The 19819-nt window shown below is 43.0% G+C and overlaps 1 protein-coding gene across 1 annotated transcript in view; it reads right to left on the reverse strand.

Moving 5' to 3' along the window:
• Zdhhc17 (zinc finger DHHC-type palmitoyltransferase 17) overlaps positions 1–13846 on the reverse strand; it is a 63578-nt gene extending 49732 nt beyond the window's left edge. Inside the window, exon 1 of the mRNA XM_038314413.1 lies at positions 13642–13846. Coding sequence (XP_038170341.1) covers positions 13642–13734 — 93 coding nt within the window. The 5' untranslated portion in view covers positions 13735–13846. The remainder of the gene's footprint in view (positions 1–13641) is intronic.
• Between the last annotated feature and the right edge of the window lie 5973 nt (positions 13847–19819).

The following is a 19819-nucleotide window of genomic DNA, read 5'->3' on the forward strand; positions in this document are numbered from 1 at the left end:
TCCACTATACTGAGATTGATCAGACTTCTTCATTTGGCGAGACTAAGAAACGCCCAAACCTACCATTTTGGTTCCTATTTCCCTGCAGCAAAATGAAGAAAGCTTACAAAGCAAACATCACGCTACAGGAAGAGTGGCCTGGGACTCAGCACCACTGAGGTCAGATTATTCCGACAAAGGGGTCTATGCCTGACTGGAAATGGTTTGAGATGGATGGACAGAGGGAATTATAGACAAAGAATACCTACCACTCTTTTAGGGAAGTTTTGTTACAAATAAGAGCAGAAGTGAGCCCAAAAAATAGATCTAAGAAAAACAATAGTGTTTGGTTTGCTTTCAAAACTGGGAATTTTTTTCACTAGTAGAAATGGTATGGTAAAGGCAAGAATTGAAGATGCACAAGAAAAAAGAAATGTCAGTGAATGAGGAACACAAGTCAGTATAGCCAGACATATGTAGCAATTTAAGTTTAAAAACTCATGAAAAGAATTAAAATCTGAATAAAAAGACATATAAACCATATACATCGACTAGAATGTCCATCATAAAGATGCCCATTCTCTCCAAGTTTACCATACAATTTCTACCAAGATTCCCCCAAGTGTCTTTGTGGCTACAGTAAGGTTATTTATAGAAGAAGGCGACTGTTATTTTCTAAGTCATTTTTAGGAATAATCATACAGCAAAAGTTATCAAAACTGTACAGTGATAGTTTAGTTTAGAAACCTGAGAAATAGGAAAAAAACAACAGAAAATAAAACCCACACATATGTACAACTATTTTTTGACAATATAAAAACAATTCAGCAGAGGAGAGAATTTGCTGAAATAAATAGGCATCCACAGGCAAAAATTAAGATAAAAAAGATCAAACCAGTTTTTACAATTCAAATTATATAAAATTAACTCAAAGCTTACTATAAAACTAAATGTTAAAAAATATGGACTAAAAAGGGCAGTGAGACCACAGACATCTAAAAGCGAAAGATACATCAGAAGAAAGCATCCTATCAACAGCTTAATCTAGCTCTGTGCTTTCTATCCTCCAAAACTGGGAGGAGGGGCACTGTGTTTGAGCCTTCTAGCCTTTTATCCTACAGCAGCAGCCCAGTAAACTAGGGCAGACAAGAGACACTTGACCAAAGAAACAGGAATGAAAATATACATAGAAGGGATATTTGATATTATTAGTTTAATATATATCACCATTCAATAAATTATCATTTAATATCATAATTTAGTATCATAAGCCACTGCCTGTTAGCCACTTCCCACACTAAGGAAATTGCTAAGAGGCAAAGGCTTTATTGTCGTAAATATTAGGAAGGGCTAAAAGTGTCCAAGGGTGTGGCTGCCCATAACCAGCCCCAAATCCACACTCAGGGTGCTGAGGGGAGAGCATCACAAGTTCCTAGCCACCATGGGCTAGCTACAAAGGAAGCTGCTGTCTGTGGTGGTCTGAAAGAAAATGGCCCCAATAGGGAATGGCACTATCAGAAGGTGTGGCTTTGTTGAAGGAAGTGTGTCACTGTGGGGTAGGCTTTGAGGTCTCCTATGCTCAGGCTATACCAGTGACACAGTTCACTTCCTGCTGCCTGCAGATCAAGATGTATAGCCCTCAGCTCCTTCTCCAGCACCACGACTGCCTGCATACCACCATGCCCTGCCATGATGATAATGAACCAAACCTCTACAACGATAACCCATCCCAATTATAAGAGTTGCTGTGGCTGGGTGGTGGTGGTGCACACCTTTAATCCCAGCACTCAGGGAGGCAGAGGCAAGCATTGATCTCCGTGAGTTCGAGGCCAGTCTGGTCTACAGAGTGAGTTCCAGGACAGCCAGAGCTACATAGAGAAACCTATCTTGAAAAACTAAAACAAAAACAACAAAATAAAAAAGAGGTGCTGTAGTCATGGTGTCTCTTCACAGCAATAGAAACCCTAAGACACTAAGAAAGAAAGGTAGAGACTGGGCTAAGAAATGGCTCAGTAGATAAAGTGATTGCTTATTTAAAGCAGGATATGGTAACCTGCCTTTTAATCCCCCGGCCTTGGGAAACAGGCAGTTTCTCCAAAAAGTTAGCTGAATATTGAGTTCCAGGTTTAGCTAGCGACTACCCTTAATGTATAAGGTGGAGAACAATCAAGAAAGACAACTAGTAACACACACACACACACACACACACACACACGGGCAAAAACATACATAGAAAAAAAGGAGCAGAAAAAAGTCATAATTTAACAGAATTGCTGCCTCAACATCTATTTTTAGGGTTGACATAAAATATCTGAAACCAAATCATACCTTGTCACCTTTGGCCTAGTTAAAACTTTCTCTACTTGGGTAACTGCAATATAGCAAGTTTGTTCCTTATTCCCTAACCCCAAATCAAACAAACCCACAGCTGTTAACTATGATAAAATTTAATGGTCAGTTGTCAATACCATGTAAATAAGCTCCTCATCCATGTGTGTTTGCTTTAAAATACTCATGAATGGGGGTCAGCAGATGGCTTGGCAGGTAGAGGTGCTTGTTGGGTAAGCCTGGGAACTAGAATTCAAACCCTGTCCTCTGAACACATGTGCTGTGACACATGCACCCGCATACACATCATGCACACACATTCAATCATTTTAAATTTTTAACCAGCAAATCCATAACTTTGCCCTTCCCCAGCAAGAAGTCAACACTATCATAGCCATGATCCTTTAAAGGCAGCAAAAGTGTCTCCTCTCTTTCCCTACTTCCAGTTCACCCCTTAATCTCTCATACTTACTACTAACTGTTTCTGTTTCATACATGCATGCCTTTGAAAACTAAAAGCAACTCAGGTAATTATAATGTATGTACAACATGGTATAGTCATACTATAAAACTGCAGTCAATAACAAAAGAGAATGCATACCACAAACACCCAACAAATCTCCAAGAATTACGGTGAGTGAAAAAAAATCAAATCAATCCTCTATGGCTACATACTACATAATCCCATTCATGTAATACATTTGTGGATAGTTTGCAGCTAAAGGGTAACAACACAAGGTTCTGTCTCAACTGCTCTCCATCTTTTCTTTCTGATTTATTATTTTTATGTATGGCATCCTAAGAGGTCAAAAGAGGGTGCCAAATTCCCTGGAACTGGAGCTACATGGCATTGTGAGCCACCCAATGTAAGTGTTGGGAACTGAATTCTGGTCTTCTGGAAGAGCAGTAACTGCTCTTAACCACTGAGTCATGCCTCCAGCCCCTCCACATTACTTTCTGAAACAATCTCTCTCTGACCTGGAGCTCCATGTGGCTAGACTGACTGGCTGGCTGGCAAACCCTGGGAATCTTGTTACCTGGAGCTCACTATAGCTGACCGTGTGGCTAGACTGACTGGCCGGGCTGGCAAGCTCTGGGAATCCTATTTCTGATTCCCACGCTCACAGTTACACTTACATACCACTGAACCCAACTTGTACATGGGTGCCAAGGAGTAAACTCCAAGTCTTCATCCTTGCACACACAGCAGAGTTTTACCAACTAAGCAATCTCTCCAGCCCCCAGAAGATGTTTTTGAAAGATGTAGAAAGTGTAGAAAATCTATATAGGTGGATGTTGTCCAACAGAATCTGTGCTATTATTAAGACACAGCCCTTAATTCTGTACTGTCAAGGAACAGCTGCTAGCCACATAAAACTAATACACATTTAAGATTTCAGTTTTATTGTTGGGGACTGCAGGCCCTCAGACCCTGAATTTTCTATGACCCCTGCCTGCCAGAGTAAACAGCTTGTTTTCTTGTGCTTGCAGCTGCTCTGGGCACAAGACCCTCATGAGTTCCTGATGGCAGGGGAGTGGCTTCTGATGGGCTTGCAGCTGAAAAATCTTAAGATCTAGGGCGTGGCCATTAGTCAAGGAGAGCCCTATATAAGCTGCCCTGGAATACAATAAAGGGGACATTCCTGTTTCAAGGATGACCAGTGTCTGCCTGCCTGCCTGCCTGTCGCTGTGTTTGTGTTTCAATCTCCAGCTCCTTGCCCGACTCACAAACCATCCCGTGGTGCAGGCGACATATTTTATGGCTAAAATTTGATTTTTTACTTTACTTATTTCAAACAGTCCCATACCTGGTGGCTACTGCATGTAAAAATACAGGTCTAAACACTACAAAAGTGAGATTATTTTACTCTGAATAGAACTATGCCCAAACAGCATTTAGAAAAACACTACAAATTTTAAAACATATTATACTACTTACATGTTAACAAGAAGATTATGTAAGAGTGTGCCTGAAATATTTGTATCTGCCCAAAAGAGCTTTGCAGCATACTGCACAGTAGTAATGGTATTATCTCTGCAGAGCAGAGCATGAGTCCATCTGCTGGGGGCGTGGGGCACAGGACTCCTACTACACACCCGTCATACTAGTTAACATTTTTGACAGTAATTATGTCATTAATTCTTAATGCTTAAAAAAGTTGTGGTTTAAATTTTTCATATCTTGAATATCCATATGATATCCAATAAAACAGAACAGATCGCATGTTAGATCATTCAAAAAGCTTAAGTTCACATTGAGTCAGCTGTGTTACACTGCTAGGGTTCCATTTTTCCCCCAGAATTATGCTCCTTTTCTTGGACTACATTCAGTAACACACACACACACACACACACACACACACACACAAAAGACGGGACATCACTCAGTTGATAGAGTGCTTGCCTGATATGCATGAAGCCCTGGATTCAATCAGAAATAAATGGCGGGTGGTGGAGCACCTGTAATCTCAACACTTGCAAAGCAAAACAATCTAAAGGTCAAGGTCATCCTCCTTAACACCACAAATTCAAGGCTAGCCTGACTTAAATGAGACTTAGTCTCACACACAAAAAAGTTAAATAATGGAAATTTTTAAATTAAGTTAGTTAAGTTTCTAAGTAAACAAGATGCTGCTTATCTATATATTATCATATTCAAATGTTCCAAAGAATTCAATGTTTACAGCTTATTCATAATTGGACCTACAAAACACTGAAGAGCCATGGGTATTTACAATTTCAGGAAGATTCACGAATAAACAAAATCTCAAAGTAAAAAACAAAAACAAAAAAGCAAGATTCTCATCCATGTGCACTCATCTTAGAATACATAGGAAACTAATTTCACAGGCTAGAGGTGAGCCATCAGTGGCTCAGCAGCTGAGAAGCACAGCTCTAACAGAGAACCCTGCTCCCAGTGCCTCTGTAAGGAAACTCCCAAGTCCTGTAGCTCCAGCACCAAGGCTCTAACACACCTGCATTCATGCACAACCCTCACTGCAATTCTTAAATGACACAGAATCCCAAAAGATAAGTAAAACCTTCAAAAGCAAACAGTTACAGGATAGTTAACAGCTAATTTTACTTCCTAGGTGCTATTCTAAACTTTATTTGGAGACTATGAACTGAGGACAGGACCGCTCCAAGGTACAGCACAGGGGAAGGTCTTGATGGAGGATAAGAGGCAGAGAACTGCCAAAGGCATCTGGAAGAGTTCACAGCAGGGAGAGAAGCAGTAGTCAGGACTTGGACACGGAGGTAGGGAGTGAGGTGCCAGAGAGGAACAAGAGCAGGGTTACAGGTTATAAGGGAAGTGAGGAGCCTGGGGGTGGGAGAAGACAGAGGTCCAGAGCTGGAGGTGTTGAAAACAGTCAGAGAGAAGGTGAGAAGAGCTACCTACTTGTCTTGTGGTTTGGTATGCTAACAGGCACTACAGATAGCCATCTGTTGGAGTGATTGTTGAAGGGACCAACCAGCTTCACAAGTTCCCTGAGGAATGCTGGCTTTTTCTACCTGACAGGAATTGGGGAGTGGAGTTTCCTTTGGAACAGATATTTTCAAAGAATCAAAGAGGTTCCCACTGTCAAGTGCAATTGGTTACTGTACTACCAAGTCTCCATGTCAATGTCAGGTCTCCTCTCCTTCACTGTTTAACACCTAGAAGCCACCAAAAACAAGAGACTAGGGCATTTTCTGAAGACTTACTGCCTCTGGGCACTCCTTCCAAGCTACAGTCCACATGTGCCAATGCTGCGATTTTCTTGCTCTTACTAGAACTTAGCTATAGTTTGAGCACAGCCAGGAATCCTACGTTCTCAAATATTCCTTCAGTGGGTTGTTGGCTGAAATGAGGGGCTGTAGGTGTGCACATGCTGTCAGGAACAGGGAAAGAGCCCATGTACTAGGGCTGACAACCAGCCTTTTACTACATGACCATGCAAACAGCACCATTCACTGCAAAACACAAATCTCAATTTCAGAGTTTGGAAATGCTAAACCTACAGCACTTAGTACCCAATTCATTCAATTTCATTAGGAGCCCTTAAAACATATGTTTTCTATAATTCTCGGTTTTCGGGAAAGAAAATCAAGGCACCCAAAGTAAGAGTAATTTGCCAAAGAACAGTTTCTAGCAATGGATATGATGTTTTACATACAAGAATGTAGTTTGGCAACAAATCTTTCTATCAGATATGCACATAATGATGCAGGACTCTTCAAAATGACCAAGCCTCAAGTACCTACAAATTAAACCAGCACCACTTGTCCTCCCCTGATCAATCCCTGGGAACCATGGGTTTATTCTCCATTTCTATAATTTTGTAAATTTAACTGTGTTAATACAGGGCTGGAAGATGGCTCGGTTAGTGAAGCCTTTGATGCATAAGAAAGAGGACCTGAATTTGGGTCATAACTATCCATGTTCTTTTAAACTCAACAGCATCACAAGTTGAAAAATGCAGTAAGGGCTGGAAATGCTCAAAGACCTGAATTCAGATCTCCAGACCCACATAAAAAAGTAGCACGTAGGCACTTGCAAGCCTACCACTGGGGAGACACGGACAGGAAAATTCCTGGAGTGCTTCAGCTAGGCAGCCTAGCCTAATCACTGAGCTTCATCTCAATGAGACCCTTTCTCAAGAAACAAGGTGGACAGTTCCTGAGAACAACACTTAAGGTCCTCTGTTCTCCACATATGCATGCATACATATGTGTCTGAGTACCCCCCCCCAATAAGCCAAATATAGCATATTGGTTGCCTTTATTGTAAAAAAAACTTCCAAATAAAAAACAACACAAGCTAGCTGGGTGTAGTGATGCATGCCTTTAATCCCAGCACTTGAGAGGCAGAAGCAGAGGCACAGAGGCAGGTCGATCTCTGTGAGTTTGAGGCCAGCTTGCTTACATAGTTAGTTCCAGAACAGCCAGGGCTACAAAGTAAGACCCTGTCTCAGAAAAATACAAAACACCACCACCAACAACAACAAAAATCACACACCATTAACCAGACTCAGTCAATAGATATACACTTAGAGTAGTCATTTTATGAAAGTTGTGTTGCTTTATATAGAATTTAGTACTTTCATTATCAAATATATTTTTATGCTAAAATCTATCACCAAAAATAAAAAATCTGAACAGACTTCACAAAAAACAATTAGCTTTATATACTTTAATAACTCATGTACATTACCTGCACTCACTCCTTCCTCAAGCCTTTATTTAGCCTTTCTTGCTCTCATTTCTACATGGTATACTGTATCCACATGCACACTTGTTTACATATATACCTTTATTGTTGTCTAGATCCTGCATATGGGAGAGAATATACATTTTTCCTGAGATTGTATGAACTTATATATTAGTCTATCAATTTTCCTCCAAATTTTGCTGTTTTTTTCCTTTAGAGCTGAATAGTATTCTATTTTTTTAAGAATTGAGACAAGATCTTATGTAAGCTAACCTGGATTGGAACATATATATAACTCAGGCTGGTCTCAAATTTCCAATGATCACTTGCCATCCCCCAGAGTTCTAGGCTTACAGAAGATGTGAGCTACCACGCCCAGCCTGAGCATTGATGGACCAGGGTCATAGCTATAAACACCATCACAACACACTGTTGCCCAGGGAACAAAATCTGAAGTATAGTTTCTACTTAATGTGACTTTTGCTCTACAGTAAGTAAAAAATAAATTTTAGGGAGTCTTCTATAATGGTCAGCACACATCTGTTAAAACCCATAGGCTGTACAAACCCAAGAGTGAGAAGTATAGTCTCTGAGTGACAATGACTCACAACATTAGCTGAAACATTATCAAATGGACCCCTCTGTTGCTGTATGCTGATAATGGGGAAAATTATAAAGTAGTGGGAACAAAAGGGATATGGGAGTTCCCTGTACTTCCTGTTCAATTTTATAGGATATAACTTAAACCAAACCTACAATAGCTAAAAGTAAATACATGAATGAATGAGTGAATAAAAGATTAAAAACAACATAGATGAAGGCATTTGCAACAACAGCTAGCTAGTGCCTACCAAACCACAACCAACTTTGTAACTGTCATTTCTAAGACATTTAAGTATGATATAAACACATGGGCAACCTTGATTTATATGTAGTTCTGCCATTAACCAGCAAGTATGACTTCCAAATACATCAATTATCTCTCTGTAAAATAGGCACACCAAAGCAGTGAAAATAAACACATATCTAAAAAGTTTAGAATAATGTTTAGCTCATTATTATATGTCAGTGTTAGCAATTATGTTATTATGTATCACACAGAGAGGATAACATTAAAAGAACTTGGCATAATGTCTCACACATTACGTGTCAAATTAGTACCCCTTCTCTTCCTGTATACGATTTTACCCATATAGCAAAATGGGTATTGAAGAGGGGAGAATAAAATGAAGGGGTACTTGTAAGAACTTTTTCAAAATAAATATAACATAAGCCCCTATTTTAGAGAACTCTGTATGGAAGCAGGTTTCCTATGACAAAGCTGTCCTTCCGATTTAAACATATACATAGTCTTCATCTAACCTATGTCTTCCGCCATGAAGGTATGATAAAGTTAAGATATGAGAGGTTAGAGCTTTCAATATGTTGAAACATTCTTTAACATAAATTTCCTGGGAGTTTCTATGTATCGTCTTCTAAATCAGAGGTTGGTGAGACGTGGCCCCATCACCTGAGTTTCTAACAGTGGTTACAGGAAAGACAGCTCAGTTGAGAGCACCTGCAGTTCTTGCAGAGGATCCATGCTCGGTTCCCAGCACCCACATGGGCTCTGCTGCACTCACCTGGCCTCCATAAGCATGCACACACAGTTACACAAACACATGCACATAAATAAATAATAAAAATAAGCATTGTTTGTTTGTTTTTTGAAACAGGGTTTCTCTGCATAACCCTGGCTGTCCTGAAATTTACTTTGTAGACCAGGCTGGCCTCAAACTCAAGAGATCCATCTGCCTCTGTCTACAAGTGCTGGGATTAAAGGCGTGCACCACCACACCCAATTCAAAAAAAAAAAAAAAAGCTAAAAAGAAAAAGATATCCTACCTAATGTCTGCAAACCCGAATCTGATGACAGAGCTGCCAATAACCTAACAGAAGAAAACAACTTTTGAAAGAAATTTCCTGTATTGTTTAAAGCAAGGCATTAACTTATACACATAAACAATGTATCTCTAAATGCATACATAATAGTATGAAAAGCACAAATGGAAAACAGCAGTCATTGCTACTAAGGCCTGAAAGGACCCGTTAAGACGAAAACCTGTGAAGGCAGCAGATGCTTTACTTCAACAGTCAACCACACAAGTCATGAGAAAAAAAAAAAGTATTAAAAACAAATATAAAATTAAGCGTCACCACTTAAAAAGCACACACATTATGTGGGCTGGGGAAGACGAGGGAGGAAAGGAAGGGAGCAGCAACCCAGGTCATCTAGGTGCAGAGCTCCCGGGATCCGCGGGCAGAAAGGAAGGGTTTGTGATTGTGTGATTGTCCACTGAAGCGCTCAGCTGGTTTGAGGCTACTATGAATCAGGAAAAGCTGGACTGCAGAGCAGCACAGCTCTTCAATGCCATTCAGCACTGACTTGGATCCACAGAGTGTTTCATAGACATGTATGTTCCCTACTAGAGTATCACTTTCTGGAACAGTACATTTCACTTTATTGTAACTCACATGATCTAAAACAGTGTTGTGTGTATAACAATTAGATGTTCAAGTTGATTACCCTGAAAAAAAATCACAACTTCAATCAGAAGACCAGAGTTCAAAGAGATCTTGGGGATCATCTAGGCTAGTCTCCTTATCTGAAAAGCAAAGAAACTAGGAGCAGTTAAGCATCTACTAACTCGGGGTTACCGAGCCAGGACAAGCCCTAATCCACAGATGGGCAGTTTATCTAGTTCCAAATATCCTCTAATTCTTCCTCTGTGATAAAATGAATTATCACCTATTTCAACAGAGCAGTGGTGATATCAACTTCCCTTTCAGTAGACACTGTGTGGTCTTCATGGGCTTCAGAAGGTTTGCTGGTCAGTCCAAATGTGTGAGGGCTGCTTTCCAAACAGTAGCTTGCCTAAGACTAATGCTCACAAGGACTCTAAAAGGTAGGTATTAGCAACCCAACTTTACAAATGAGGAAAATACAATTTGACCATGATGACAGTGAACAGCAAAACTCACTTATCAGTATTCTATAGTGCCTCTTCTTGATCTTAAACACACACAATTCTGAGTTCAGTGCCACACCTGGTCCAAATCTGGTAAACAAGTATTTACTTGACTAACTAAACAAATGGTGTTTCATTTAAAAAGTTAAGATTTTCTTATATAAAATACCTCTGAAATATTTCACTGTCCATATTTGTCTAAAAAAAGGTTTTAACATGGGCAGTTTACACAGAAATTGGTAATTTGACAGTAGCTGAGTCTATCTATCTAGAGTCTTTCTATCTAAAGTGGCTGGGACAGTCTTGTCTTGTAGCTCTGGCTAGCGGGGAGCTCACAATCCTCCCGCGTCAGTTCCTCACGCATTTATATTATAGCTTTGTTCTACCATGTTTGGCAAACTCTCTAGCCTACAAATAATTCATCTATTTAACAAATACGTAGAAACCATTTTGTGATATTTTCTGATGCACAAATAGAAGCTTAAAAAATTTTTACTTCGTATCATTTAATTGCTGAGGATTCCAAATTGGAATCTAGGCCTGGGAATGAGGTTCCATTGTCAGAGTGCTCGCCTACTGTACACAGAGCACACTTAAAGGCACACAACGAGCACGGTCCAGGGTGTGAGGGCCAGAACTCAGGTCATTCTTTGTTATCTTGGGTAGAGACTAGGCTACAAGACACCCTGCCTGAAGAGGAAGAGCAGAAAGAGGAGGAGGAAATAAAACAGAAGCAGCAGGTCTGTAATCCCAGTCATTCTGACCCAAGATCCTGTGCTCTCATTATCTCATTTAGCCTCCTAACAGCCCGTCAGTTAAGTGCTGTCGTCATCATCATCCCAATTTCACAAACTCAAGAGAAACAGCATGCCCTGTTCTGCCACCACACTGTAAGGCTCAGAACGCCGTATCTACCGCAGGGGCGAGAATCCAACCACAGAAAATAACCTCTTCAGTCAGTCTCCAGAATTCCAGAATTGAAACTATAGGCCTTGTGTTTACTGGGTAAAAGGAATATATACCATACCAATTTAAACTGAGCAAGAGGGAAGTTGACTTTCTAGTAATATAGCATCTATTAAATAACAAACTGACAACACCTAAACTTCAAGTTTTCTATCCTATCAAGCAATCTCTAGACTCAAGTTTAAAAAAAAAAGTTTTTGAGACATTCTCACGATATAGCCCTGGACCACCTGGAACTTGCTATCTAGACCTGTCTGACTTCAAACTCAGAGACATTCCTGACTCTGCCTCCCAAGTACTAGGAGTGTACTGCCACACCCTGCAAAATCATGTTTAGGGTAAAAAAAAAAAAAAACAGACAAGTTTAAGAAGCAAAACGCTTTTTGTTTTGTTTGTTTATAGTCTGGTTTGGAGATAGGGTATCAGTTAGCCCAAGTTGGCCTCAACTCGTCATACTGTTAAGGTTAATTTTCAACTCCTCATTCCCCTCTCCCCGCCTCCCGTGTCACCGGACTCTCAAATATATATATATAACGCTTGAAGTGCTCAGGAACAGATGAATAGAAATATTCCTTAACCATACTTACAGCATAACGTCGGAAAACTTTCTGGACATATTTTTAGGACTTGAGTGTAAACCAAAAGAAATGTCTCGAATGCCAATTCTAAGATTTTACCACTTCCATTTTTTTTAACGATTTATTTATTTTTACTTTATGTGCACCTTATGTGTTTTGCCTGCGTGGATGTCTGTGTGAGGATTCCCAGGAACTGGAGTTACAGACAGGCATGAGCTGTCATGTGGGTGCTAAGAATTGAACCCGGGTCCTCAACCACTGAGCCATCCTTCCAGGCTCTCCCACTTCAATTTTTTAAAAAGTTTATTCTTACTGCATAATAACTTTTTCTAATGAGACTTGTCCAGGCATACATTTCTAAGAAACTCTAGTTTTGTGTATGTGTGTTTTGTTGTGTGTGCGTTTTGTTGTTTGTGTGTTTGTGTTTTGTTGTGTATGTGTAATAAAATTATGAATGAGACGATGACCGATGACGCAGAATGAACACATGAGACAATGGTCCCCGTTATTCACAATTTTCGCAAGGTACAAAAAAATCCAAGAAGAAAATCGATTTCACGCAAAGGAACCACCTTGGTTCGCCCTGTAGTGAGCACCGCAGATGTGTGCACAAAACTCAACCTCGAAGCATGACCTGAGTTCTGCGGGGAGCTGTGCCCCTCTTTCCTGCCTTTCCTCCCCACATCTCACCGCGCCCCGTTAACAAGCCGAATGCGTTCAGAATTGCTTCCAGGTCTTAACTAAACACAAACTCGGCCACACACTGGGAGGTAAACAACTACAGAACGTGACGGAGCTGGGACGGAGACCTGCACTTTTCATGAGAAGATACAAAAGAAACCATGGGAAACGTGTTGCACTCTGCCCTCCCCAACACTCTACCTTCCTACAACAGTTGCACTGACAAGCTAACATGTATGTGTGGGTGGGTGGCTGGGGGGTTATCCCGAAGTTCTGACCCCTCTTTTTCCTTTTTTTATTTTTTTTATTTTAATGGCTTAGGGGCAAATACTCAAAACAGCGAAATTCGACGTCCTGAGCGCCGAGTTGGTTGCTATGACATATCCTGGCAGGGCATCACTTCGCCCAAGCAACTACTATCCCCCACTCCCACTCTACGAGAGAACTAACGGAGAGGACAGTGTCATCCACCGCGACGAAGGGATGGAGAGGGGACAGAAATCCAAAGCGGATCGGCTCCCGCCTGACCCCGGAGAGGCTTGGAGCCAGCCCGAGGGTCTCGCGCCGAGGTTCCGAAGTGTCAGCAGGCCCCCGTCGCCTCAGTACCCACCAGCAGCGCGGCCACCGGGCAGACCCAAACCACATCCCCACCCCGGTCCTCCAGGCACCGCCAGGGACGGCGTCCCAGAGCCCGCCCAGGCCGGGCCCGCCCCGCTATCTCCTCCTCCCCCGTTATCCGCTCGCCGCCGCCGCCGCCGCCGCGCTCGGGCCTGCTTGGACTCGCTCCTTCAGCCTCCCTCCCCGCCGGCTCCCGCGCGGACGCATCGGCCGCCGCCCTCGCGGCGAGCCTGAGGGAGCGGCCACCGCGGGCCCCGGGGCCCGGGAGAGGCGCTCGCCGCCGGCCCCTCACCTCGGGGTGGAGAAGGGGCACGCAGCCCGTTTCGGTCTCGTACTCATCCGGGCCGTCCGCCATCTTGGTGTTAAATCCCTCCTCCCGCTGCATGCCGGGAGAAAGCGTTTCAGCCTCGCGGGGCTCTGCCGAGGCGCAGGGCGAGCGCGAGGGCGAGCGCAAGTCCCGACGAGGGCGACGCGGCCGCCGCCGCCTCCTCCTCCTCCTCCTCCTCCTCCTCTTCCTCTTCCCCCTCCCCCCACTAAAGCCCCCGGGACGCCCCCGAAGCCCCTCCCGCCGCCGAGGGCGCGGGTCCCGATGCGCGTGCGCGGTCCGGGCCCCGGGAGGGAGTGTGTGCGCGCTGTGCTGCACTGCGCCGGGGACAACGGACCGCGCAGGGCGTGGGCACCGCGGACCGGGGGCGGGTCCGGCTCGCTGGCCGCTGCTTCTCGGCTCCGGTCACCCGGGAATGGAGGCTCGATGGAGAGGAGGACCGAGCGCCAGAGCTGCGCAGTGCGGGGCCCAGACCCCTCCTGGGGACGATCGGAGGGCCTCAGGTGTGACCCCCGGGATCAAGGATGCATCCTGCCCCTCGCCTCCCTACCTGTGCCTTGGGGGACACCCGAAGAAACAAGGACAAAACCTGGCTTCCTGGAAAAGCTTTTTGTTATGTGATCCTGTCTTTGCCCTCTTCGGTATTGAGCTAGTGCATTTCTAAATCATTGTTTCACAAGGTCAAAGCCCCACACATCCACCCACCCACCCCCCATCTGCTACATTTTAATATGACCCAGGAATTCAGAACTGAAAGCACTCAGTGTGACCTAGATAAAAATGACTGAAGCCATCTTTAAGAGGATATTAGGGCTGGGGGGTGGGGGGACTGGTGGAACAATTGTAGAAGGGATTTGTTTCTGGTTTGGGCTATTAAGAATTGTAAATCTCTACAGCGCCTGGACACATTTAGCAGAGAGTGATCGTGAAACGTGACCAATTGGAGATCCTGATAGTAACCAGTTAAAGGCAAGTAGGCAAAGATCACCAGAAAGAAACCTGCAATCGGACAAAAATAGATTTATTTGTAAATCTGGAGGAAGGCACGGGAGAGGAATAAAGAATAGTGGGATGGAGGAGGAAACCCCTTTGTAAAATTTAGGTTCCCGCCAAAAGACTATGAGGAGGGTCTAGGGAGAGCTTGGATCAGATCTGGATTGGACCTCGATTCTGAGGAGGTGAGAAAAAACTGGGAATAGCAAGGCATTGGATGTGATCATGAGCCTAGGGCAGTTTAATAAGTGGGCGCTCCCCGTAATAAATGTAAACGACAAGAAGACCTAGTTAGTATTCGTTGGTAAAAGAGCAGCGATCGCTCAGAAAAGGATGAATACGCTGTTTTATTGCTGTTCTGCTGAGGGAAAAGAGACGATCTGTGTGTCCTCTCAGCACGGCTTTTCTTTCTGGCACGGACCGATTTTCAGTCTTTTAGTCCCGGCAGAAACTGGGAATCATGCAAACCTAAACAGAATTTCGAGTTCTCCGTTTACAGCGCCAATTTTTATTTATTTATTTTTTTCTTCAGTCAACATGGACAGAATCCTTCTTATTGGGATATTCCGGGCCGCGTCTTCTTACCCAGACGCTTTTTGCAGTTAATTAAATCTAGAGAAAAGAGTAAAGAAAGTGGAGTGAAAGAAACAGCTGAGAGGCTGTGGAGTTAAAACAAACAAAAATCCCAAAGTGAATGAAATGAATGAGGAAAATAGGCATGGAGACCCAAAACATTCCACGAGTGTCCATGGATTAGAAGTGTTAGTGCAGAGGCACGGTGGGAATATTCATAAATGGGGTGTTCACCATGGGAGCCCTGGCTTTCCAAGGTGCTTTGGTAGAAGAAGGATCAGAGCCAAATTGAGTCAGCAAAAAAATCTGCCATTTAGCCCACATAGTAGTTTTTGAAATATACCTTAACTAGATGCCCATGTTAAGTAAATCCAGAGGTTTCCATTTTTAAAAATGTAGATTTTTTTTGGCTCCTTCTGCTTTCTGTCCACCATTCCTTGAACCACCTCCTCCTCCTCATTGCTCCTGCCGACGTGAGGCTCTGTCTAACCAATAATACGTAAAGATAGATTACTGGCTGAAACCTACAAAACCATGAACCAAAATTAACCTTCCCCCTCTGAAAAAAGAGTGAATAAGTCCCAAACGTAGGTTCCCTGAGCCTCCTCGCTCCTCCACTACAGGACCTAGACTTCCTTTATTCATTCCCTGTATCTGGTTGCCTATCGGAGTCATTTGTATATGTAACTTCTGAGGAATCTCCAACTTACAGAGGAAACGATTAATGGCTGAAAGGGAAATGAAACAGAAAATGAACAATCTGTGCCTTCCTTCCTGCAATAATGCTGAAATAAATAATTACTAGAGGACGAACTGGCAAACCAGGAGCTAAACCAGCCATTCTCATCTTCACCCAGTGGCACACTCCAGAGGGAATAGAGGGTTTACAAGCCAGCCTGGAATTCATTGCACGACCCTGTCTCAAAACATTAACAACAGAAAAGGGCAGCGAGTCTTGGGAAAGAATATCCAATTGGACTAGGTTTCGTGGACCAAAATGAGGCTGTTGGCGCTGAGCAGACGCCACCTTGGTAATTACAGGGTTCTTATCTACACAGCCCGAATCTGAGATAATATTTTCAAGGGACTGTAAGTACAGCAAGTGAGCATATTGATTGCACAGATGACGCAAGAATGGCTTTCATAGATAAGAAAGAACAAAGTTGAAAGAGAAGTATTGATCTGTTAGGGAGAGAAAAGTGAAGTGGGGGCGGGGACGGGGAGATTGGAAGGAATAGGCTCCTGCAGAGTAGATCTGGTTTCACAGGTAACCTGAGAGACAGCTTTAGGCGACACCTAATTCTAGTCCAAATTCGCCATTTCACCAGTGGCAAACGATGGGGTGTCTAGAAACCTCCTTAAAGCCAGAGAACCAGGCTGTAACATAATTACATCTGGAAGCCTCTTGAAATTCCCTGTCCACTACTCCACGTCTATCCCCTATTTCTTCTGTTATAATTATCTGCCGTGAACTGTTTAGTTTATTAGGTGCTTTTTAAAAATGTGTAGGTATGTGTGTCTGCATGTGAGACACATATGAGTGGAGCTGCCTGTGAGCACCATAGGCGTTGGAGCCCCTTCAGCTGGAATTAGAGACGGCTGTGAGCCCTGATGTGGATTCTAGGAAGCCAACTCTGGAAGCCCTCTGTAAGAGCAGCAAATATTCTTAACCTCTGAGCCATCTCTCTAGCCCCTCTTCGGTGGTGTCTTAAAATAATGGCGAAAGCATTTACGTGAGACCTGAATTGTTAACGGCACTGTACCGCACTGTTAATTAGAGGCACGGTGTTGTGCAGCAGATCCCTAGATCCTACCTGGCAGGTGATATACTTTATGCCCACTACACAGCACCTCCTCTTGACCCTATTCTAACTCTCGCCAACCGCCAAGTTATTCCTCTCCTATCCATTCGCCTGTCTTCATATTCCTTATAGAAGTCAAAGCATGCAGTAGTTGGCATGTTTTCTGAAGAAGTAGGTTGTAATGTCAACTACTATGACTGGCTTTTTCCGCTTAACGTAATGCAATCCAAGGTTTATCTGTGTTGTTGTATAGGATAGCAATTCCTTCTTTTTAAGAACTGAACAATCTTACACTGTACTTCTCTAGCACATTTGCATCATCCACTCACCCCTCAGAGAGTGTTTACACGTCTTTCCTCTCTTGGCTATTGTGAACAATTGATTGAAATACACAGTGGTGTGCTCACTATGGAAACCAGAATATGGGATTTATTAGAATGGCTTACAGGCTGTCTACAAATGGAAGGTCCAAGAATCCGGTAGCTCTTCATCCCACAAGGCTGGCTGTCTTGGCTGATCTTAAGTACAAGCCAGAATTCTGAAGAAGTAGGTTGTAATGTCAGTGAAGGAAGGGTCTTGCCGGCACGCGCAAGGGCAAGGAGGCAGCAAAAGAAAGCAAGCTTCCTTCTTCCACATCCTTTAGACTACCCGCAGAAGGCGTGGCCCAGATTGAAGATGGATCTTCCCACCTCAAAAGACCCAGATTAAAAGTGGGTCTTCGCACATCAAATGATGTCATTTAAAAAAAAATTACAGATTTACCTAGTCACTGGATTTTCATAAGTTTCAGGTGTAATCAAGGTGTAATCAGCCAAGACTCGCCATCCACAACAAGGGTTCCCATTTCTCCACATCCTTGCAAAAAAAAAAAAAAGCGATTACTTTTTTAAGTTTCTGTATCTGGTCAGTTTTTACCAACCAAATCTGGTTGGTTTTACTTTTCAGAGTTTTCTTTGTTAGGTTACAGGGTGGTACTTTTCTTCTGAGATTTTCATACGTCACTTCCCTCCTGTTTCTTCTTCTCCCCATCTCCTCGCTCCTGCTTCCTCGGTGTAGCCTTCAGCTCCCATCATTTTCCTTCTGTTTTCGTATCTCGTGTGTTCTATTGCTTCTTCTACACCTCTCCCTTAAAGCCTCCTTCTTCCATCCTTGATCATTCTTTTGTTCCCTGTCCTCTGCCCACACTTACTCCCACCTCCATACTCATATTTAACAATGAGAAGCTATTATGGGACCCACATATGGGAGAGAGCATACGTTATCTGTCTTTCGGATCCTAGACTATCATAATAAAATATTTTCCAGTTGTCAGGGACCATTTTCCTAAGGATAGATTTGTCAGGGACCATCGTCCTTACAGGGATAGCAGAGGTCATTGCCCTAAGGATGTTTACAGAGAACCCACCCCTCATCCCACTATCTTGAGAGCTATCCGTTAATGGAACTCACCCCTTACTCCAATGCTAATGGATCACATCTGTTAAGGGAACCCACCCCTTACTCCAATGTTAATGAATCACATGCTTCGGCTTACACCAGGTGCTGGCTGATGACCTTCAGTTACCCCGGCAGTGTTCCTGCCTACCCCTACCTCCACCCCATTCAAGGGTATATAAGCTGTAACTTTCACCCCAATAAACGGAGACCTTGACAATAGAATCTTGCTTGGTCTCCATTCCTCTTCTTCAGCCCATGTCTTGCAGGTTAGCGCCCCTTCAGAGGACCCTGAATAGCTGACCCTGCCGGCGGGGTTATCCAGTTCTACCCATTTCCCTGCAATTTTCATAGTTTCGATTTTCTTGATGACTATATTTAAATTCCATTGTGTAGAAATACCATGTTTCCAATGGCCATTCATCTGTTCTGTATATCTAAAATCTCCAACCCTTTGCTATTATGAATAGGGCTGCAATAAATATGGATGTGCAAATGTCTATGGCAGAATATGGAGCCCTTTGATAATAGGTTCCGAATGGTAGAACTGGATGTGCAAATGTCTATGGTAAAATATAGAGCCCTTTGATTATAGGCTCCTGATGGTAGAACCAAGTAGTTTTAGGGTAGTTTTATTTTAAGTTTTTTGAGATGCTTCCACATTCATTACTTTATACACTTACTGTTGGTGGGTATTTTGTTTGTTTGCTTGCTTTTTGTTTTTGAGACAGAGTTTCTTGTAGCCAGACTTGGCCTCAAACGCACTATTTAATTGAGAATGACCTTAGACCTATGATCTTTGTCCACTTCTCGGGTGCTGGGATTACAGACCAGTGCTCAGCTGCTTTTTAATAGTGTTCATCCTAACAAGTGTGTAATAGCTCATTGTGGTTTCCATTTGAATATCCATGATGATAATTAGCAATTTGGGGCATCTTTCATAAAACTATTGGCACAAAACTATTGGCCATTTGCATATCTCTAGAGAAAACGCTTCATACTTGCCCTATTCTTACAGGATTGTCTGTGGTTTCTCTGTCAACCTGTAGGAATTCCCTGCCTATTTTGGATATGGGCCCCAAATGCATGGTTTGCAAATGTTTTCTCCCGTTCTGCAGGTTGAGTTTTTACTCTACTGATTGGCTGCTTTGCTAAGCAGATGGCTTGTAGTTCAGCATAGTCCTGCTTGTCTGGTCTTACCTTTGCTGCCTGGGCTTTTGTGTTATATCTGAGGAATCACTGCCAAGCCCCATGTCCAAAAGGTTTCATAAGCTTTCTTCCAGCAGTCTGTGTAGTTCAAAGTCTTGCATGTCCATCTCACTTTGAATTGATTTTTTGTGTAA

Source organism: Arvicola amphibius, chromosome 17, assembly GCF_903992535.2.
Source record: "Arvicola amphibius chromosome 17, mArvAmp1.2, whole genome shotgun sequence".
Lineage (NCBI taxonomy): Eukaryota > Metazoa > Chordata > Mammalia > Rodentia > Cricetidae > Arvicola > Arvicola amphibius.